The sequence below is a fragment of the Anser anser genome (genome assembly GCF_964211835.1).
Source record: "Anser anser genome assembly, chromosome: 2".
Classification (NCBI taxonomy): domain Eukaryota; kingdom Metazoa; phylum Chordata; class Aves; order Anseriformes; family Anatidae; genus Anser; species Anser anser.
In genome coordinates this window covers 132,059,589-132,083,910 of record NC_139721.1, presented here as the reverse complement: position 1 = coordinate 132,083,910, position 24,322 = coordinate 132,059,589, and the positions used below count along the sequence as shown (strand labels likewise).

At 38.2% G+C, this 24,322-nt stretch overlaps 1 protein-coding gene across 4 annotated transcripts in view; it reads right to left on the bottom strand.

Annotated features, from left to right (window-relative positions):
- Positions 1–23,530, bottom strand: part of AGMO (alkylglycerol monooxygenase) — a 194,525-nt gene extending 170,995 nt beyond the window's left edge. For 2 of the 4 annotated variants that reach the window (XR_014581001.1, XM_083827592.1), the window contains exons 1-3: positions 23,081–23,319; positions 17,398–17,528; positions 5,054–5,205 (exon numbers count right to left, since the gene is read on the bottom strand). Coding sequence is in view for 3 of the 4 variants with exons in the window: in XM_083827592.1 (XP_083683718.1) it covers positions 5,054–5,205; positions 17,398–17,528; positions 23,081–23,209 (412 nt within the window). In the remaining variant the exon portion in view is untranslated. Of the gene's footprint in view, positions 1–5,053; positions 5,206–17,397; positions 17,529–23,080 lie in introns of all 4 variants that reach the window. The other 2 variants (XM_083827593.1, XM_083827594.1) reach the window with 2 other exon arrangements.
- Between the last annotated feature and the right edge of the window lie 792 nt (positions 23,531–24,322).

Here is a 24,322-nt window from a genome sequence, read left to right as displayed (position 1 = left end):
GAGATGAGGTACCTGTCTCTGCACTACTGACACAGAAAATCCTTCTCTGCTCTTCCCAAAGTCTCCAGTTACCCCAGAGATTCTGCACCAGCAAATCCAGCTTATGCTGTCTCTGCCCTTGACCACTGGGCAGTTCCTGCCCCATAGCTAAGTTGACCCCATGATGACTGAACCAAGTTGTTAGTTCTCATTGTTTAAAGGAGAAACCCAACATGACACCCCCCCCCCCCTTTTTTTTTAATGAACTATTTTTTCAGTGATTTTACTATATAGTCACCTCACGGAAAGTTTTTCAGAACTGGCTTGGTAGTGTAGGGAAGAACAGCCAGAAACTTCTGCAGGCAGCTCTGCTGCTGAAAAAAAATTCTCTATGAGACTGTAAGTAAAGATGTCTACTGGGTGAAGAGGTAGAAGCTATATAAGTCATGTGTAAATAAAGCAAAGAGAAATCCACATTCTCATCTCCTACCTTGCTGAACTTTTGAAAGTTAAAGCTTCCAATTCTTGGAAATCTTAAAAAGAAATCCCTCTCAGCATCCTCAGTTGAGACATTTTGCTACAGATCCGAGGCACAGCCTTTTGAGGGGCAAAATCAAAATGAGTGTTTAGAGTTTCTCCTCTGTCTGCCGACCCTTCAGAACCTGGTGTTGGCCAAATGGTCAGTCCTGTGGGTTGGAAGAATCTGAAGAGCTCAAAGACTGTTTCTCCAGAATATGCCCAATTTATTTCTCACCCACCATAAATAAACAGAGAAATATTAAGAGACAGGCCGTTAACTCAAAACTGTATGTAGCAGCTGGGGAATCCAGCTAGGATATACTTATCAGCTGAGGTCTATTTTACACGCTCCGCACATAACTCGAAGCATCAGCTGATATTGGCTCAGCCTGTTGCTGACAGGGACCCTGTCACGTATCCCTCACGGCGGCTGGAAGCCGCCAGCGGACAATGGGCGAGCACGGCTGACACAGGCCGCCTCAGGCCTGGCAGAACAATGCAGCTGCTGCTGAGGTTGGCCCAGCTGAAGGAAACTCACTTCTCCCAGGTTGTCTGAGGGGAGGGACACTGAAGCAATGGAAATTCCCCAGCAGTAAAGGAGAACAAAAGAAGAGGTGTTGGAATCTGCTGTTAAAAAGAGACAGGCTCTCTGAACCTGCTGGCTGCCAAACCCAGAGAACTTCTCCCGGGGCCTGAAAACAGAGAGAAGGGTCCCCAAACTGACCACAAAATCCACTGCTCAGCACCAGCGCATCCATTAGTGACAGCTCCCTTGTTTTTGCATGGATCTGGAAGTCTCTAGATTTCCTCCCCTGATTAAAAGGTGTGGCTGCTGAAGAAATTAGTTTACAGAGCCTCTAAATTCCTTACTGCCGCTGTCATATGTCTGCAACAGGAGTATCGGCAAAGCCAGAGCTCGGGAAGGGGTGTGCTCCACCACGGCTGGGGCTCTGCACTGCCCTGGGACCAGAGAATCCTGCTTTTTAGCAGGAATAACTCTGCAAGGACTCTGCACCTGGAAAGGAAGCTTGAGGAGTAATCCATATATGCTAGATTAAAATATCTGTTAAAGATCCCCTAAACCCACGCATATCCTCCTCGCCCCCCTCCCCCCAAAAAAAGAAAAGAAAAGAAAAAAAAAGAAAGAAAGGAAAAGAGAAGAGAAGAGAAGAGAAGAGAAGAGAAGAGAAGAGAAGAGAAGAGAAGAGAAGAGAAGAGAAGAGAAGAGAAGAGAAGAGAAGAGAAGAGAAGAGAAGAGAAGAAAAGAGAAGAGAAGAGAAGAGAAGAGAAAAGAAAAGAAAAGAAAAGAAAAGAAAAGAAAAGAAAAGAAAAGAAAAGAAAAGAAAAGAAAAGAAAAGAGAAAAGAAAAGAAAAGAAAAGAAAAGAAAAGAAAAGAAAAGAAAAGAAAAGAAAAGAAAAGAAAAGAAAAGAAAAGAAAAGAAAAGAAAAGAAAAGAAAAGAAAAGAAAAGAAAAGAAAAGAAAAGAAAAGAAAAGAAAAGAAAAGAAAAGAAAAGAAAAGAAAAGAAAAGAAAAGAAAAGAAAAGAAAAGAAAAGAAAAGAAAAGAAAAGAAAAGAAAAGAAAAGAAAAGAAAAGAAAAGAAAAGAAAAGAAAAGAAAAGAAAAGAAAAGAAAAGAAAAGAAAAGAAAAGAAAAGAAAAGAAGAGAGAAAAGAAAAAACCTGTTATTTTACAGCTTACTTTCTTCAGTAGTATCACCACAAGCAGTGTTTTTTTTAATTGAAACAAAGGGAAAAGTTATGGTGATATATAAATTCACTAAAACACCAAGAGAAAAAGCAGTGGCTAACTAAGCATTCCCATTGACTGCCATGGCTTTTGGTTCAGGCCCAGAAGAATGCTTGAATAAGTGGTGAAACATTTTATTTTCTAACTTTTTAGTGGCTACTGCAAACAATGGAAAATACAAGCACATACTTAGAATAACTCTATCTTTTAAAAAAATGAGATCACACCTAAAAATACTTCCTCTTGTTGCTGTATAACTTCAATTTATGATAATAGCTATTACACACATATAAGTGAAGAGGAAAAGATAGATTCCCAAGTACTGGGTAAAGGCTTGAAACTGTATATTAGGGTTTCTACTACAGTAGAAACAAGTACTACAGAAAGAAGTTTCTACTTTCAGCCTATTCTTTCAAATAGCAAAACAAACAGTCCACTTATTGGATGGACAACACAAAAATAAGATAGTAAGTAGACAGGAGTTTGTGTTATCAAATAATTGCTTAGAGATAGGAAAAGCTATACGATGATGATGCTTTGTAACAAAATTATTTTGAGTACTAATAAACAGCCTGAAAATGCATCTGAATTTAAGTTCTTCATTTTGAAACAATTAGTGTTATTATTTACATCCCCACACATAAGTCCACACAGCTTGAATTTCCTGGGATATACATATGCTATTAATTTCTAACTTAGCTCTGGGATCCAAGCCTGAATCACCAGGCCCTGTTATTTTCTCGTTCAAGGGTATGTTTGTCCACTTGTAGTAGAGATTGTTCCAGTGCCTCCACTTCTCAAATCGCAGAGGTATTTTCCAGTAAACTACATTTTGCATTTTAAAAGCATCTCCTACATTCAAATTCTCCTTTCCAACTTCTGAAGCAGTCGACTTTTGCAGCTGTGTTGCCCTGTTACAGATTTCATCGCTTGACCAGAAGTAAGGCTGTCGGTTAAGCTAAAACCTTCATTTTAAGCGATATTCTATAATGTTGCATCAGTTCCCTGCTGAGCAGCACATACCTGACAGCGAGAAACATTTCTGCAACCTCCAGAAGACTAAATTAACGTTTACAGAACAGCTCAGTGCTGACCTTCTTAAGACATGAACAACATTTTGTTATGCGGTTTCCACAACTTCACTACATACTGAGAGAATTGTTTTGGATTTTAATTCTAAAACGGCCAGAGTGATTCATTTCAAAGCGCACGGTCCCAATGTTCCTCTCAAAATATAGAAAAGCAGATGAGAGTGAATTCAGAATTGCTGTAGGAACAGAAAAACATGGAACTGCTTTAGAAAGCATGGAGCTGATCCTGCTCCTTTCTCTGGCAGTGGGAATTTTACCACTGAATCTGGTGAAAGTAGAGCCAGGCTACTGATTTTCTAACACTTTCAGATAATTATTTTTTTACTTAAAAATGCAGGAATATCCTCCCACCTTGGTCCAGTTCTCAGCCCGAAGTTGCAGCCTTGCCAGCACTGTTAATGTCATTGTTTTTGAAGCATATTCCCAGTGTCTCGCACGCCCACGCAGGGCTCCCAGCTCCTGGCTGCGATGTCCCCCCGGCACATTGTTCCAGCTCCCCCCAACTTCCTCACCTCCCACCATGTCCCCCCATGAGCCCCGTCCCCTCACACCATTGTTGTCCCCCTGCACCCACCCTGTATTGTTCTTCCCACCCGGGAGGGACTCTTCCTACCTCCCACTCCCCCCAGAAGCTCACGCTCATTTCTCACCCACTTCCACGTACTCCACTGACCTATTGGCATCAAAATGTTTTCCCTTTTCAAAAGTGCATTACATAAACTTTTGTTACTAGATTTTACAGCTTTTGTGGGCTGTGGGCACGCTGCCTTGAGAAGCCCCATCCAAAGTCTCTTAAAGAGATAGTTATTTCGTTGCTACAGACTTTAGATCAGATCCAAAATTAGGAGTGATACAAAGCATTGTTGCATCTGTGCACAGAATACAAATGGCTATAGCAAAAATGTGTTGTCAGTAAGAGGAATATATAATGGATAAACAGAGAGATCGATATTATTACATCTTCATAATATACATGAATAGAAGTAACTGGCATGATTTACATGGCCTCCACTGTTACACTAAATAACAGTTGAATCCCTTCTAAACTCTACATTTTCATATATACGAGCAAGTACGGTTAAAAACGTACTTCTTAAAAAAAAAAAAAAAAAGACAATGATCACCTTTAATTCAAGTGTTAATTGCAGACAGAATTTCTAAAATACCTTATAAATATAAGTGCATATATATATATCTGTATAAAATGTATGTATGTGTATTTATACCTATACATGTAAAGTGCAGAACCACTTTCATTCATTTGTCAGTTTAACAATGATTGAATGTTAAATATATATACACAGAAGCAGAGGAAGTTAGCCAGATGTCCTGTCATTATTTTGGCCACCTTGCTTTTTATTCCCCTCCATTTTGTATGAAGCTGTATTTTCCATACAGGCACAAAAGGATACTATGCCATACAAATTTCATTTATTTATCATTTTTTCTGTGATACATTTCTTTTTCTGTGGTGCTACTAGCCAAGAGATACTCCTTTTTTCTTTTTCTTTTTTTTTTTTCACAAAACTATATCTATTGCATAAAAGTGTGATGTACAGACTGTTTTCCATACTTAAAGTACAAGTGAATCTCTGCTAAACTTTGGAAAGAGAGCACCTAAATTAGATTAAGTATAGAAATGAAAATAAATACGTCACTTTATTCATAAATAATTAACACATTTTGTATTTTAATACAGGAAAAACTCTATCTCTTACCATGACTTATGCGGTGAAACCAGTAGTATGCGAAGTCCACCCCCAGGAATGTCAAATACCACGTCCATGGTGAATCCCAGGGCAGTTCAAAGAGTCTGTAGTTATTCCATACATAGATATAACTAATTAAGTCAACACTTCTGAATAAAACACTGAAATGGAGAGACAGAGAGTGTTATCAATAATTTTGTCAACTGCAATTACAGAACTGTTTTACTGTATATTTACTATTGGGAGTCTTTTTGTAAAGCATATAAACAGTGCCCAAGTTCCACAATCTTTGTCAAGTAATACCACTGTTAACTTCAGTAGCACCATTGCTTCAGGTCAGTGAAGTTTTTAAGATCAGCCACTCACCACCTGCATTTTGGTATTAGGTATGCTGAAGCCCTTAGGCAGTCTGTGCTGTGCAGTGTTCCTGTTCTCACAGGTCTGGAGAAAACCCATCCTTACTAACTTGCAAGTTAGAAGTGAAGTGTAGTGGCAATCATTCTCAAAAGCTAACTGTAATGTAGTGTAAAATAAGTAAGGTAAAATACTTTTACAATAATATTGTAAATATGATGAAGTTAGGTATGGGACTGAGGATGAGTAAGAGAAGTTATTTGTTACAGTTTAAGCTCAGTGTCACTTGAAGGGAGAGACTTCCTCCTCTCCAGTTCCCTAGGGATAGTTTCCTGTCTGGTTAGTCAGCTGAGTTCAGCATCCAGTAGGATTTAATACCAGGACTGTCACAAGGAAGGCATGGGAGCCCATATTCAGGATGCCATGTGTCTGTCCATGTCTGCTCATTTTTAATTCTGTGACGTTTCTCAGTGATGCTTCTTCCCAATTCTTGTTTCACCACCACGCCCCCCCTGCCCCGCCCCCTTTTTCAGCTTGATTATTTTTGATACAGATGATTTCAGTGATTTAGTTTACAACACAGCCCCCAAAATACTTGAACCTGCAAGACTAAAGGAGGACATATTATACTCCTTCTCCTCCAAAACCTTGTTTCATACACATGAAAAAAATCAGATACACCTACTAGTAATGCAGAATTGTGAGAATTGTGTTGCATGTCCCTGAAAATAGTCTGGCCATCCACTGTCTTTTTTTGGCTAGCTGCACTGAAACATTAGGGAACCCCAGAAAATGTCACTGTTTCAGCTTATGAACCATCATCCCCCATGCTCTCACTGAACTTTTTGGTCACCTCACCTTCATATTTTTGCAGAAACATCCATACAGTACTTTTATGATTCCAGCATGAGCACTTTTTCCCATAATGGTATTTTGAATGATATTAGAAGGAAACATTTTGAGACTCTGTGATGATAGTTTCTCTATTAATGAGGAACAAAGTCAGTTGAAAATCCCAAGTTCCAAATAGTAGGCAACAAGCAGAACATTACCACACCCACCATATTATCCCAAAAAGCTGAAGCCTTACAAGGAGTTTTTGCTTGGAAAGACAACTAATGTTTTCCCCACAGCCAGCTGCCACATCTTACCTGCAACTAACTCATTCCTACATGTACTACAAACATCCCAGTTTATCTCAGACAACAAAAACAAAACACAGCAAAACCGACACAGTTTCATTTTGGTAGCTGGCAGATGACGAATTTCTCTTGAGTTGCAAAGGCAGGTGTACCTGCCACTTCAAAAACAACTGAGCTATGCCCAGAAGTTGGGCCATACACACCTGGAACATGTTTAATTTTCATAAGAGCTGTGTTCTAGAAATATTTTTAAAGAAGATTATATGTGTCCAACCAGATTTTTGCAATTCACCTCATGAGGCATCTGTAAAGTTTAGTATAAATTCTCAAGCACTTTCACAACAGGTCAGAAGGGAGCTGATATTATTCAAACACAAAGAAATGGGCATTTCTTAACATCTTCTCAATGACCAGGAAATTTAAAACACCTTTTGCAACATATAGTATCAGTTATTATTAGGTACTGTTTTCTTACTTTATTCTTTTGCTTTTATTAACATATAATGCCTTTGCAGTACATCCAAAGATATGTGGACGGGTACATTTCCTCCATTTTTGATCAGCTTTTTGTATTTCACCCTAGAGTCTTTTCTCTTTTTTTTTTTTTTTTTTTTTTTCCACAAGTTAAGGCCAAGGTGTAAAACTTGAGCTAACCTCACAACACATTTTTTATATGTACAATTTGCTGTAGAAGTCAGAATTTGCTTATTTTTCCTTCACGCTTGAATCACAATTCTACAACACATAACGCTAGCTGATTACTGTAATTAATTTGGAGTAATCCATCATATCACTATGCAATGCTGGAGAAAGAAGAGTTGCTTAGCTAAGTATTTAAAAAAAAAAAAAAAATTTACAGTGTGATAGATAGGAAAGTCCAGAGCTTGCATTCAATTAGATTCTGAAAGTTCACTTGGAGTTTTAAAGGTTTATATTGCCCCTTTTTTCTCCCTCAAGCTACATTTTCACTTCTTGAAAACACTGAAGAGAACTTAAGAAAACTTTCTCCTCATTTAAAAGTAAGTTTTTAACCATAAATATGACAGAAGCAGATAGGTAGGACTTTTGTCATCGAGCCCAATCCTCTGCATAAGGAGTGATAAATTCTAGAACACACATACAGCATAGAAAGCCTTATTATATACATTACATAGATGTATCTTGGATTTTGAATATTTCTGCTGAAAAAAATCTTATTATGTGCAAAGAATGCACTTTTGCAACTGTTTTGACAGGGGGAGGGTTTTCATCTCTCTGTTTTTAAAAATCATACATATTTTACTTAAAGGTGTTTTGTTTTTTTTTTTTAAATAAACCATTTCCCCCTTCTCCTTCCACTGAGTCAGATTATCACTTCCTCTAATTAAAAAAGTCCAAGAAGGAAATTCTGGGAGATGAACTCTCCATGTGGACATGAAGATCTACTTACAGTAGATCCCAATGGAATAATGAAAGATGGAAAAGGTGAAGAAAACTCAACTAGATGAACACACAGCTGACCCCTTGCAAAGAATACCAGATCCTGTTTTGCTTCCTCCACCTCACAGATCAACCTTAGAACCTGAAATTAGTTTTCAGGAAAACTCTTCCATGGTCCCCAGGACAGTCTCCAAAAGTGAAAAGGATCAGTGAACAATAGGTGTTGTCTCTCCTCTGAACATGGAGGAAGAGTTGTGTGTTCAAAGTGAAGACCCCAAGGAAACAACCCAGGCTCTCGCCACTGCTGCAGGCACCCCCTCGCATCACACTGAGACTCAGCCTGGGGCCCCTGAGCTAAAAACACAACTCTACAGCTGGACCTACAAAACGTCAGCTCTCAAGAGCTGTAACAGACTTGCATCCTTGGAGGTCAGACACAGGAGGAAACACATTAAGATACCCCGGTCACAAGGTTATATTATCATTAAAAATAGTGAGATATTACAAATACATTGTTTCCCAGGGTTAAACAAATTCAGTTGTCCCAGCCTGATTCATACTACATCAATGTAAAATTTCAAAATGTTGAACAAAGGCAGTTTCTACTCTGTAATTGGAAATTATTCAGGCCATATATGTAACAGCAGGATACATGAATAATTAAATGCTCTGTAAGCCTTTGTTTCAGACTGGAAAGTATAAGGATTTCCATTTCCAATGACACTCAGAAAGCTTTCTTTTCCAGATGAAAAACTAGCTCTAGTCACAATTGAAATAAACATTTTGATAACAAGAATTCAGTAAAGAGCAGAAGGGGGAAGGAGGTAGAGGAGCCTTGAGAAAACGTCCATTTGCAAAACAAAGCAAACCTTCCTGCAACTGAAATCCCCTTTTATTTCCTGTACAGGTGCCAGGTCTTGAACAGACACCCAATTTATTACTTTGTCAGCTGACTTATTAGGGTTGACACAAATCGAGCTGAAATACGCCTGACATACTGCAGTCAAGGCTTTTTTCACGCTTTAGCTCAAAGCCAAACTTTCCACAAGGTGGAGGGAAGGGGAGAGAGAGCTGTGGGAGTTCTATTCCCTGTTTTCTATCATCAAGATGAATATGATCCTCTCCCATTCTTAATATGCAAAACCAGTCATGAAATAACCCAAGGCTAAAAAATAATTCACCAAAATGATACAGCTGGGAAATGATTATCAAGCTCTGGAAAGCCCTTGATTACAGGAAATAGCACCTACATTTTGAGAAAATATTCCCACCAGACACAAAAGCTGAATCAAAGCCTCTCCTCTTCCTCAGTATGGCTTTCTTCTCTGGCATTTTAGTCTAAATAATGCTGTTCCCACTTCTCCTCAAGAAGAAAAAAAAAAAAAAAACTATCAATGCAAAAAGAAATAAAATAGAGGTGAGTTTGGTATCCCTAGCTGTATTAGGTGCAGTATTACATAAGATTTCATCTGACAGAGCTGACCTTTTCTTCACCAGACCTGTTCCAGCAATCAATTAAAAATCTGATATTAAATCCTTAAATATTTTCATGAGAAGTTCCACTCACTTTAGTAATAAAACCCATGGTAATAATACCTCTTGCCCTAAGTTTATATGTACTCCTTTGTTAAATTTAATTACAAATTATCTTTAAAAGATTTCAAATACTAGTTTAAATCCTTCAGTACAGCTGAGTTTCTGTCATTGTAGCTTACTCTTCTACCTTTATAAGAATGGAAGTTTCATTTCTTTAGACCTATTTATACCTTCCCAGCACACTGAGCAGCAAATTGTGTTCTAGTAAATTCAGGATGTGCAATCTTGGGCGATTCTAGAACATTCTGTGAGGGAACAGACCTGACTTTTTAATTTGTTTAAATAACAACATACAAGTGTAATACAAATGCTTACTTAGTACATTTTTTCAATAAAGGATCTGATTTTGATCTGTCTTACAGAATAGTGACTGTTCCACTGAAATCAGCAAATTTGCATTAAGGTTTGAGTTAGATTAGTAGAAAGCTTATTATATTCTCAAAGGTCATGTATAAGCAGAAGTTATGAGGAGAGGGAAAGGGTTATTCAATTCAACCCTATTTTGTTCTAAAATTATCTAGAACAAAGGAAGTGATAACAGATGACTGTTCCAATAGTCTGTAAAAATATAGTGAAATAGCTTCAGTGACACATCATAGCACATTAAATGATGAAATCAGAAGAAATATTTGCGTGAGATATTCCAGTGATCAACTTTTGTAATACTTCTAAACTTCTATAGCCATAGTTTGCCTTTGTCCATGATATGTGCAGTGGTGCAAGTCTGTTATTTTCAGTTCTGTAACACTGATTTACAGAATCATAAAGAGAGATTTTTCCCTGATTTCCATAACTTCAAAGTGTTGTCCCAGCAAACTATATTGGCCAGCTTTAAAAAATGCTACCCCTGTGCTCCATCTAGTGGAATCCTGATTTAAACTTAATATATCTTTTAGCAGATAAGTACTTTAGTCAGAAGAGTACTCTAGACAGTTTAGAGTTAGAGGGCTTAAAAAAAAAAAAAATCATCAGTTTTCATGCATTTATGTTAGTGAAAAATACAGAAATACAGAATAAAATACATGCAACATTTAATGGGTTTGGGAAATTGGTATATTTTGTGAGCTTCTGATTATGGAACTTAATTAATAACATATTTTTAATAAGGGTAAACTCAGTTAACAGTCTGTACTTTCACATAAGAGCACAAATGTATCTGAAAACAAATGTTAACAGCTTGTTTCTGTTTCTAGAGACACAGCAGGTGTGAAACTGGGCTCTGAGAGATTCACAAATTCGCTGAGACATTTACTGGGTCCAGCGTCTAGAAAATAAGTAACGATGCAACACTGAAGATGTAGATAAATATGAATTCTGCAAACAGCTGTCTCAATGTAAGAGGTTAGAACCTAAAAGAGTAATTGGCTTTCTGACAGGCTTGTGTGAAACATGGAAAGCTCTTGAACATTATAGTAGGGACTACCAGTTGTTTCAGACAATTAGTTTGAGGACATCCTGGCTCTCCCAAGTCTGTCTCCTAAATTCTTCTCTTTAATGTTTGGTAGCTTATACGTCATTTCATTAGAAACTCCAGAGTTCTAAATTCTGGCTCAGAGCTTTCTTTAGTCATCACCAAAAAGTAGCACAGTACACACGCCAGGCTGTCCACAGCTGCTAGTTGGTACTCCTGTGTTGTGCCAGCAACGCTGCTCACACAGGTGCTCTCCAGCATGTTTCAAACAAAATGAACCAAGTCTGCAAAGTTCTGCATTTTAAACCCTTGAAGGTAACGCTGCTGATATGGCCAGGGGAGGACTCACCACTGACAAGAGGTGAGAGATAGTAACAGTGGAGCGGGGAGGTGGCAATGAGCAGGCAGGAAGCTTTAACATCTTTTATGGGCACAGCTAGATTTGACTTTGTCCAAAGCCACAGCGTAGCTTATACTAAATTTATAAAGCTGTGTTAAATTGATTCACCAAGATGATAGCATTAAGCAAGATGATAGGATTAATTAACCTAGCCTTTACTGGTTTGGTCCCACTCAATTCACTGATGATGAAACAGCTTAACAAAAAAGGGAATTAGACCAAAGATCGTTCATGCAGACAGTCCCTGTCACAAGCTTGACTAAATTAAGTTAGAGAATTCCTTTCCAGAGTCAGGTTTGCCTGCTGAAAGCACTGCCAGCTCCAGTGCACAGCACTACCCGCTTTCTGAAGCTGTTTATCCTACTCTGACTGCTTTACCTACGGAGAATTAGTGACTTATTTCTAAACCTGTTCTTCTGACAGAGCTGTGAGGGCTGTGACCTTTGTCAAAATGTGGAAACAATTAGCAGAGTATATTGGACAGTGCAGTCAGGAGGATATTCTTATGAAATATATAACTACAAAACACTATTTGAAGAGTGGGAGGAATGGGGTGGTGAGTAGATTCTGTCTCTTCATGCTTGTTACCTATTAAAATACTATTTTATGGAAACATCTAATGACAGGTAGTGTCTAAATTGCCATAACTAGCTGCTACAGGCATGCTGGTGTCTGCAGTTTCAGTGGACCCTAAGCCAGCCTAGCTGCTGGCAGCCAGTCTCATTTGCCTGCCTGTCTCTGCCTTACGCAAAATCCTTATTGCTCCTACATTGAACTGAAATAGCACCGTACTGAACTGAACCTTAGCACAGGATCAGATGAACACCTGAACCAGCACAAGATAAAGGAATGACTATGTAAATGAGCATAGGAAGGACAGAAGTGCAGTAGCTAGAAGTTCAGTTGGTGTAGGGGCATAGCAGCCTTACTTGCAATTTAACCAGGTTAAGTGATTACCTTTCCAGTTTGGCCCCATCTGCTCATCACTGCCCAAAGGCTGGTGGTTACCAGCCATCAGACCTGCCAGCATAATTGCATGCATAGCTGCTCCCTGACCCGGCTCTGTCAAAATGAATGCAGCTGAGCTTAAACACCTCTTTTATAGTTCTTGGGGGGCTTTTGTTTCTGCTTTTAGCTGGATCACTTTGTCAGGACCAGGTTAGGGAGCAATTAAATGTGCAGTTATGTTGGCAGATCTGAGGGGGCAGCTGGATCAGAAGCAACACATCTGACCATGCTCTAAGTAAACATCTGTCCAAAGCTTTAGTCAAGCAGATGTGGAGAGAAAAAATTAGCTAACAAGTCTTGAAGTGAAAATATAATTTACAAGACACTGCATGTATCAAATTTTCTTCTAAGAGATGCAGTCACTAATTTATGAGTTTATAATTTTCTGCATTCATAAGTGTACTGAAGTACTAGTAGGTACATCAGGAAGCCAGGGCATACTTTAAATGGATGCATCCATGAAGGTGAGTATTTTGTTTTGTCAAGGACAACGCTAGTTCCATGGGGTTGTGAACAGCTTGCACCAACTTGAAACAAATGCATTTTAATCAGTTCTGCACACTGCTACTATTAAGGACTGAAAGCTTCTGTTTTCAGACTGCGATTTTACATACATTTTATGTGGATAACTCAGTAATACTACAAAAAAAAAAAAAAGCTGAGTACTTGTTATCCTGCACCCCTGACTGCTTTTTTTCCATGCTCATTTTTTGTTTTGGTACAAGATTTTGTGAACCATGGTAAGAGCTGATCCAGGTTAGTATGATGGGGGGAGGGAGGAGGGTGTGGTGGTGCTGGATGTGTTTCCTGGGCCACTTCACTACAGCGTAACGCAAATGCTGATGCCAGCAAAAGGGGAGAGAAAGATCAGAGGCAAGAATATGCAAACAGAAGTACAAATCAGGAAAGGGTCTTTCATTTGGCCGCAGTGTTGGCCTAATATGCACGTGAAACTGCTTCTTCAGTATTTCTTCTGCAGAAAAATTATTTAAAATCCAGATCACATACAGAATTGAACCGTACTGGTTTACAGGAGAAACAAACTCTATACTCCTTTGATTCAGTTATTGCTGATGAGCAATTTTGAGGTGCATAATAGCATGAACTATCGAAAACATTTTCTCATTCCTTTCTGATGCTCAACACCACTTTGGAGAACTTCAGCCTCCCGTGTTTCACAAAGCCAAACATTTAATATATAAAAATTTTAATGTTCACTTTAGAAATGGGAAAGTTCATTGCAGATTTGTTGACAAAACTGCTAGACATATATATACACTTTATAAACTCACACACACTGTGTGACTGTGTTGCAGAACTGAACACTAAAAACTGGCAATTGAGCATGACCATAAAAAATGGAGACTTTCCCAACTAGTTTGAAAATGTACCTACCTCAGTTATCCCCCAAACACTTTTTGATTTGATTTATGTTCTGCTGCTTTGAAAGAAGAAATGGGCCAATATGAAATAATGCACATACTTGTATAGTGGATATTTATACCCAAAATAAACTTTCTCTTGGGAGAATATTTTTAAAGCAGCATTTCAAGTCTCCTGGCAATGGTTTGTTAGAGAAGTTTGTTATTTATTTAGAATAAAAGTTCTCAGAAATTTTTTAACCACCAACATTTAAGATGCAGGGAGTAAGATTAGTAATTCAAATGTGTCCCTTTCCCCCGAACTACTTTTCATTGCATATAACATTTAGCATTCATACATGCAGAGGAATGTACAGTATGTGTTAAGGCAAAGAAAATTATATTTTAGAAACGTATGTGCTGTTTTATAAGAAGTAATATGTACACACAAAACAATTCTACTTTCTATACGCTTTTGAGTCTAATAAGCCTAAAAACAAACCACATTGCCTTTTCTGATTAGACTTTTCCTCTTGCACCTACATTTTTAATATCTGGCATAGGAATATCAACAATTTATGATTTGCATTTTCTCCAACAATGAAGTAAGAAACACTGAATAAATATTGTTTTCCCTCAAGAGATGCAGCACTTGTTATACAGACTGTGAAATGGAAAAACATACTCGGAGGCTGAATAATTTTTCCATACAATGTAAAGACCTCATTGCAATGATGCATCTGAAGCTTCATTCTAACTAATAGACTGAAGCCCGCCATTTTAGATTCAACCACAGATTTTTTAAGGAAGTGGCAAACCATTGCTGCTAGTTGAGAAAATGAAAATTAGTCCCTGGGAGAGGATACAATCAATGGTGTGTTAATCTAACCTTCAGCTGTTAATGATTTGCACTACTATTTCCCCTGATGCTGTGGGTTCTGCTGAAATATTGTTTTAGCAGTTTCTGTCAGCTTTCCCTACCCTTTTTTCTGCCTGAAAGGGAAAGACTGAAGTGAAAGTCTTAGCAATGGATTGTGTGTGCATTTTTTTTATTTTTTTTTTCTGACCCATTTCTTTCACACCATGGAAGCAGAAGACAGAAGGGTAAACTGTTTCTTTCTTTCACATTCAGTAAGAAATTTCAAAGCTTTGTAAAAGCTTTTTTTGTTGGTTTTATTTATTTATTTTTTTTTTGGATAGAACTGCTGAGAAGGGTCTTGTGTTTCCAGCCAGGAGAGCAGTACAAGTGACCTGGTAGAGACTTCTTGTGCTGGTGTATCAATGAATAAGTGTACTGATGCTGCCGATTTGCCTGATCCTACCAAGTTTATGTCCTTAAGGATCATTTAGTTCACTCACTCAAGATAACTTTGCAAAATAATTCTTATCCAAAAGAAAACTGCCTAGCCTACAAGCCAAATTCTGCAGCAGAGTACTGAGTGCCAAAATAATAAAAGTACTCAGCACCTTGCTAAGCTGCGTTCCACACATGCAACATTAGTTTTCTTAACAAGCATTTGTTCCAGGAATGAGTGCCTCTGAAGCATTTTAGTATTCTTAAAATACAGCCAAAAGACCTCACAAAACCATTCAGACTTCCATCACACAAATCTCAGTCCCCCTAACTTCATTAGTCCTGAATATTTTAGATAAGAAAAATAAGCATTCAGCATGGTAAATCTGAAGTATGAGACTGTCTAGAAAAATTGTGTAATTTGAAGAAATTATATTTGAATGATTTCAGTTTTAGCTGCATGAAAACTAGAGTAAACTTTCTTTAGTGGTGTGTTTCAGTGCATACAAGTCTAATACTTTATATAGTTTATTATGGCTTAAAATATAACACAAAATTGAATGTTTCTCCTTCAAGATCATGTTCACAGATCTTATTAAACGTGTACAAAATAGTTTGAGTATAGATTGCTCACTAGTTGCAAAAAGTAGCTTCATGCAACTCTCCATTTAGATATTACTTTGAATATTTCTCATGCTGAAAGTTCTTCTGTCTTATTTCAAGATATATAAGGAGTTTGGGAGAGTGTCTCTAAATGACATTATTTATCTACCAAACTCCCTAAATGACTTCATTCATGACAGTTACTAGTGAAAACTAAGATGATCGATCACAAGTTGTCTTTGTACCTAAATTAAAGGTATATAGATCTTATCAAAACTTTTCCTTTATTACAAAGTTTTTTTTAAATGTACAAATTCAAACATCAATAGACTACAAATTGGGTGATTTACATATTTCAGAATTTAAGTGTGAAGAAAATGGACACTACTTGACAGTATAGATAATTTTTTGTTTCTGTGCTCTTTTAATGTATTTTAGCAATACCTTGGTTTGTAAAATTTGCAATGACAAAAACTAGGGATCTGTAAGTATCAAAGACATCATTGCACTGATTCAAAATATTCAGGATGATCAAATGCATTACCCATATATTTCTGTGTGGCCAAGTATAAGAACGTATTGCCTACGAATGAGGAATGCAAGCCACAATCTAAAAAATATATATATATTTTGGGATGAAAGATGGCTCAGAGGACTAACATGGACCTGTGATATATAAAGGGAGGAACAACAAGTAGAAATAGAGAACAAATGACTTCATTACTTGGCACTGATGTAGCAATTTCTGAAATATGGAGTGCACTTGAGACATCAACATTAAGAAGGCTGAAAAACTGTAGAGGATTCAGAAAAGAACTGTGGGAATAATTGAAAGACTTGAAAATATACTGTATAGTCAAATTCAAATAATTGAAACTTTTCTTCATGTAATGAATAGATTATATGCAACAATGATAATCTGTAAATTCATACATGGGGAATAGAAACTGAATCCCTTTCTAACAGAAAAGATGTAATAAAATCTATCATCTGGAAGCTCATATTATGAAAAGGCAGATCCAAGACACAATACTCCTTAGAAGCATTTAGAGCTTCTGAAAAGCACTTAGATCATTTTATATAAAGAATTTTCTGGATTCCCTACTATTAAATATTTATTAGTCCATAATGTATATTTCTTTAAAACACAACTCCATTCACCATGAAGTAATTCAGGTTAATCTTATGACCTCTGTGCAGGAGAGAAAGAACAGATGATCACGTTTGCAACATTTCTATCAAGCATTAAAACCTCTGAGAAATCCACTGAACTCAAACAAGATCATGACTGAATTCAAAGATCTTTGAATCATGTGTTTATTCACATTTCTATCTGGTTATATGCATGCAATTTTACTTTAAAGGCTAATGAATATAAAGGACTTCTTTTTCTCTCCTTTCTGCAGGTTAATAAAAAACCTCCGATTTTAGCATAATCTAACCTAAGACACAGTTAAGTTAACTGAAGTCCCAGAAACAGCTAAAGGTGACAGCCAAGATGAATGAATATGGATGAATATGGATGAATATAATTGGAACAGGAAAAAATCCTGCAAGTATCATATTTAGTCTTACAGATTAGAAAGACATTCATGCTCTTTATGCAACTTCATTTTAGCAAAGTAAAATCTAGATGCTTTATTTAATCACTTTGGGTTAGCAATAACAATTTCAATATTTTAACAATATCAATACATAAAATTCTCTCTTCTTCCTTCTCAGTGACTAACAAACAACCTTAAGCTAATATAACACACAGACTTACTCTGGCAGTCGAGACAGGATACCTAAAGAAAGAGAACTTATGCCATCATTGATTCGACCTGACAGCTTACGCTTCTGAACCCAGCTGACAGCAAACTCCAACACAATAAAAGCAATGAAGAATGGAATACTCTGAAAAAGAAATGGGAGAAAAGCAGTCACAACACAAGTAGGATTAGATCTGCCTTTTCAGTTTCCTTTAGGAAGAAATTCTTTACTGTGAGGCTGGTGAGGCACTGAAACAGTTTGCCCAGAGATGTGGATTCCCCATCCCTGCAAGTGTTCAAGTCCAGGTTGGATGGGGCTTTGGGAAACCTGATTTAGTGATCTAGTGGAATGTGTCCCTGACCCTGGCAGGGAGATTGGACCTAGATAATCTTTAAGGTCCATCCAAACATATGATTCAAAGAGCAGCTTATGCAGCCAGATACTTCTCAGGTTGACTTGCATCTTTCTAGCTATTATTGCGCCCTGATAAATAAAGTAAAGCTCTTCATGGACCCTATAAACAAGAACAACCAAGGCTGCCAAGGAATAGATACCACCAGAATAAATCCAATGCACTAACTTCATCCCGTATTACTTTCTATCGTCTGCACATAAATTATTAAATGGCATCAAAACAAAACACAAAAGCCTTTCCAAACTCATTTCTTATATTCAAATAAATGAGTGAAAGCATCAACATTTGTGGACTCCTCTAAACCCAAGGTAAAATAGAATCTGCTTTCAATTTGATATGTAAACAGTACTTGAAAGTGTTCAGCCACTGAATTTGGCATCCAACAATATTATCTGAAAGATATATTAGAGTTACTTTCTGCTTAACATATCTGTTGCCATGCTTTTTGCTGCTGATAGCAACAGCTCTTCCATATGTATTTTAAGTAGAGAACCCATGAATTATGTGAAATAACTATGAAACAAAGTTCAATGTGGGCCATAACACCTATATTCTTTCCAGATCAAGTAGCAACGGTGCTCCTTTTTTTTTCTTTCGGGTTGTACTAGCTGTCAAATCATTTACTGCCTTTCTGAAGAAAACTATAATGCTGTGCAAGACAAACATTTTTCACTCACAACGCTGCTCCAGTCTAGGATTCAGCTCACACTGTATATCCTGAGTCCCAGATCAATGGACAAGTTGAAAATGCCCAAGAACAGCACCCATTAGAGAATGATATGGATGTGACCAGTGGGGTGGGACTGGCAAAAATTATTGTGAAAACACCATGTTTCATCAGATTGATTGCTACAGCTGTTCTCAAATTTTCATCAGCATCAGCAGGGGGGAAGGGAGGTAGGTGGGGAGGGTAAGATTGAACAGTAGTAGTTGGCAGAGCATTTATTTAATTATTTATTTATTGATGTTGGAGTCCTAATAGTCCCTGCAGTTCATGGGAGGAAAAACTGATGAGGCAGTGACAGCACATCAGACACCAAGACCACCACCAGAAGGCCTGCAGCAAGGAATATAGGAAGTAGCTATTTTATTTGCATCAGATCTTTGTGTACTTGAATGTTCCTTAAACCACCTCCCTTGGTCTGCAAAAAAAGTTAGGTGACCTTGGAGAAGTTCAGACAACTCATTTTTGCTGGTACTAAGGCATAATATTCACACTGCGTTTTTTAAGGGATAGAGAAGTGCAAGACCTCTGAGACTTTATCCACTCACCAATATGGGAGACATCACACTGCTAGACTGGTCCCTGTCCCCCTTAGTCTTTTTTCGCTGTCCCATTCAAGTCACTGCAAACATATAGATCCACATACTGATACCTTCCACACTGCACTATATGAGAGAGGTTGCTTCTGCCTATACATTTTTTAATGGAAGAACCATGTTGCTTCTGCAAATGCCATTGCATTTTGGAGGGTGCTCATTTCTGTTGCCAAGTGAGATGTGATCCGGGAATTCCTACCAAGCTGGGACACCAAAGAGACTAAGATGGATATAGACCAGATTGCTCAGTCAAAGAAGAATGGGATGATTCAAACCATGCAAGCAGAGAGAGATTTATAACGTCTAGGAAATGTGAAAGTTCATAAACTGCAGCAGCTCAGGGTTAGGTTACAATAACAGATGAACAGAGATTAATATCAACATGGCACTTTTTAATTTAGATGCCTAGCTTGCACTTTAACAGTGCTTTAAGTATCTAAAGGCCTGTTTGGGATACACACTAGCTGATGATAGAAAACATTTCGAAAACAAAGCTTATGGATAAATCCTAAACAGTACCCAGCAAATCCAGTGTGGTAAATCTTTGTACATTTGAAATCAGTAAAAAAATACACTCTATTAGAGGTCATTGAAGCATCCTAGAAAAAATATAAATGTTCCTTGTTTTGCTGTAACTGCTTAATTTCTAAGATATTTTTTTTTCTAGTTGATATAATTAAAAAAGATTCCTAAATTACTAAACAAGCCAGATGACCATGCCTGTACATCCATCAGAGATAAAAATGGTCTTACTGAGAACCACTAAGAAAGATTTTACCACAAAATTAGGAGCCAGCTTTAGCACAGACTATAGACAATTACAAAGTCATGCAATAGCAGAAGCTGCACTGGAAATTGAAAGGGCTCAGGGCAGAATAACTGGGATCTTTTATTCAAGAAATGAAAATAATGTACAGGAAATATACAATTCCTGTATACTGCATGGCAATTCACTTTACCTAGCAACTTCTGAAATAGTTAAAATACTTGGCTTTGTACTAATACAACTTCTTTCCCATTGACTTCATTAAATATTTTCTTCCCACTGCGAAGTTGTGAGACAGCCAAATATTTGACAACACTTTTTGACTCACAAATAGGGAGTGTCAGAGCAAGGAGGATAAAGAAACATTCAGACAGTCTTAACCTCCTGCCCATCAAGGAGTTTGAGAAAGGAAGGTTTTATAACATACCTCTTGGTACTTGGTATATTACTACCTCTCTTCCACACACCCACATTATGCTGTGTCCAAAGTAGATCAAAGAAATCAACTATATCAAAACTAGTATATGTTATTTCTGTGAGCATAATACCTAATAGTTATTGTCATAGATCAGGATACTATCAAGTTAGATGCCATAAAAACACTCCTTGTCCCTAACAGCTTATCATCTTGGGATGAAGTGTAAGACAGCAGAAGGATAAGAGAAATAATACAGGAAAAATGGAGGCAGTCAGTAAGGTAGACAAGTTTCAAGTAGCCTAATCATTAGGTTTTTGGTTGGTTAGTTGGTTGTTAGTCTTTTCTTTTTTTTTTTTTTTTTTTTTGAGGTGGGGGGGACGAGAGTGCGGGGTAGTAGTTAAAATGACAATTAAGATGTTTAAGGAACATGAGGGGGATAGGTAGCTCCTACATATCCAGGAAAAGTTTTCAAGTATTGTCCCTGAAAACAAAGTGACACAAAATTAAGCAACAGCCACTGTTGACCTCATGGGTCAGAGATGGAAGATGGCCCCTTTCCATATCTTCTGATCTACAAATGTTTTACTCTGTTACCAGCTGCTTCCTTTTCGCCCATCACCAGAAATGCCTAATGGGGATTTGCACTAGTTTTTGTGGTTTATGTGAATAACTGATCTGTAACTTGAAAGTCTTACTCTGAATGCTGAATAAGAGGATTTCCCTTACAAGTAACCAATTCTTACACAGTGCAAAGGACCATGTTAAATCAATTTCTACTTCATACAGTTGCAAAAAATAATACTAAGTTGAAAGTCAGCATAAATTCATGATTTTATTACAAGCCTTGAAACAGTTTGTTTTCTTAAAGTCCCAGGTCCTCATAACATAAGATTCTCAACTTTCACATAGAATTAAATAAGCAGGTTCTGTGCCTCATTATTTAGAAGCAAAGCCTAAAAACGTGGACTGAGTGTAAATGTGAACTTAATCTTTAGGCTCTAAAAAGCAGAGAGTAAACAGAAAAGAAAAACAGTAAGTATTAAATTTAATGCTTCCATTTTGGGGCTTTCAGAGGAAGGAACAGTGCACTCTCTTCCTGGGACTGACTACAGTCAGTAGACTGAAAGTCTACTTTAGTCTACTAGTCTACTAAAGTAGACTGAAGTAGGCTAAAGTCTTTTCTGCACATAAATGATAATTCCAGAAGGTAACAAGAAGCAAAGTGAAATTACGTTCATGAAAACTGTACACACACACACAAAAAAAAAAAAAAAAAAAAGAGAACGACTCCCTCTGCCCATCTGCAGAACATCAGAGAACTACAACCAGAGAATACACTGCACAAATTAGACTAAGCTATGAGCCTAAGCTAATAGTTTAAGCTACCAGACAGCAATTATAGCAAAGTATAACTATACTGAAAAACCTTTTTAGTGTAACTTTTGCTAGGTACATATTCCCTTACAAACTTATCACAAGAGAGTTGTACAACAGCAGAAGCCTGCAGACACTTCTATAATGCAAAGAAGTACCAGGAATCCTTCTGCAGACTTTCATAGCTGTCTGCCCTATATCAACAGTCACAGGTTAGGCCAAGGTCGGAGCTGAATATTGCCCAGGTCTGCACGGGAGAAGGAAGTTCAGGGATGTTAAGGAACAGCGCTGGCAAGAAAATGAATGCTACTCAGCTGAAAATGTGGGAACAGTAAAAGGGATTGAGATAAGTACTAGACAGAGCTGGAGGAAGCAATCAGTTGACTAGGCAAAACTGTCAAGCTCTAGACAGACTTGCCTGACCATTGTGCTGTAGCTTTGTTGCAAAATGCCTCTGAGAGCAGTCCATCGACCAGACTTTGTATACACAGGTTGGATTTGCAGCAGCTGCCTGCTTACCCTATCCAAAAGGGCAATGTTTGCTGATAACCGCCATCAGTGATGGGTTGCTGAACACTGACATTCCCAGAAAGCTGCTGACACTGCTGTACCACTCTGCACAATCCATGATACCCCCATAACAGCCCAACAGCAGCTACTGCACAGCACTTTGAAATATGTGCCAAGGTATGTGCAATAGGTAGGACAGAAGGGAGCAAAGGTATCTCCTGGAAAGCGGACAAGCCAGTAGGGCAGGAGGGGAGGGAGGGATATACTGATGCCAAGGGAGTTTTCACGCCTGACCTCTGTACTCTTGCCTTGAAACTTTAGGAGTCTGCACTGTCCCAACACAAATATTTGTTCTCATTCTCTTAAACAATCTTTGTGTATTTTTTTTTCTTTTAAATAGTGATTCTAAATATATGTATATATATATATAATTATCATTATTATTTTTGCTTGCTTGAAGATCTGCAAGGTAGAAGCCTAGCCTGAATAGCCCAACACAGTATCATGCTTTCTGGTTTACTCAGTTCAGTTTGCTGTCATTATATCACTCAGCTCTGCCAATGTGAGCAATGTTAGCACCAACCTTCAGATGTGGGGTGCTCCTCTGAAAGCTGGTGTTGGGAGAAAGCATCCAAGCCTTCACTTAAAATACATTAATAGAATACTTGGCTACACAGCCAGCAAGCCATTAATAAAATACTTGGCTACACAGCCAGCAAGCCCAGGAGTGAAAGCAGACAGAGAAAGACAACGTACTTAATGTTACTTTAGATGTTCTCCTGCAGTCATCGCTTCCCCAAGCCTTTGAAGAGAGGCAGGCAGTGGCTGCGCGCAGGGTGGGCGGAGGGGAGGGATGGATGCTGCGAGGGGAGAGGAGAGGAAGAGGCTCTCACCTTTTCCACGTAGTCGGGCACCTCCTCCAGCGTGCGGAAGGAGCTCTCTCCGGGCGGCACCACGTAGAAAAGAGCGCGGAGCTGCTGTCCCGGCGTGGTGGCCCGGGGGCCGCCCGCTGCGCTGCCCATGGCCCCGCTGCTCTGCGCCGCGCTGCGCCCGCCCCGGCCGCCCGCTGGGCTCTGCGCGGCCTCCGCAGGTGCGCTGGGAGCGGCGCCTGCAGCGCGGAGCCACCGCGGCCGCGCCTGCTCTGGCCCCCAGCCCTCCTTTCGCTTCCCTTTGGCGCTGGGGGTCTCGCAGCCTGCTTTCGGGAAAAGCCTCTCGTTTCTCCTTCAACCGTGGTGCTATGCAGATCTTTAAATTATCGCTATTATTTTTCATTGTCATCATTTTTTCAGTGGATGGCCAACTTCTCACACACTGATCTACTGCATTTTCTTTCTCACTCTCCAAAATCCCTAAACAGCAGAGCTCAAGATACCCCTTTTCAACTTTTCCACCAAAAAATATTGTTCAGTTTTTGAGCCCTGCATAAATGCAGTTTTATTTATTTATTTATTTATTTTAAATCAATATGTTAATATTTTTGAGAAACAAGGCAAGGTGTGCTCATCAGCTCCTTTGTTCAGCTGCATGGGGCAGCCAAGCACTCATCCTGTTCAATGTTTTTATTTTTTAGCTTTAAGAAGTGTTTATTGTAGCTCAATTTTTATATAGCTCAGATTAATATAACTATGTTGAAGGCAGACTCTATCAGGATTTCTTTTAGAAAGGAGTAAAAAACAGGGAAATATAAAGAAACAGTGAAAACAAATGTGTGCTAGTGTCCTGTAGAAAATGACTTACAGAAACAGGAATAAGAAGAGGCTTTGTACATTCAGTCCATCAATCCAAAACTCAGGAGAATGCATTTCCCTGTCAAATGTTTGTCAATCACCCTTGATATTATTGGCATTAGTACAAATAATAAGCTTTGTGATAAAATAGATTGGCCAGAAATAAAATAACACGATGTCCCAATGACCCCTTCCTCTCAAATGTTCGGTTCCACTTAAAGCCTTTGCAGAAGAAATGGACTGTAAATCCTGCTGTAAAAGATTTTGCAACATTTAAAGTCCTTCTAGTTATTAAACTAAGAAAAACTGTCTACCTTGAAACAACCCTTATTTTTGGAAAGGAACTATAACAGGTAATGTGAGCTGAAATTTTTGAGTAAGGAGAAGAAACATATGTAGAAATTGGCA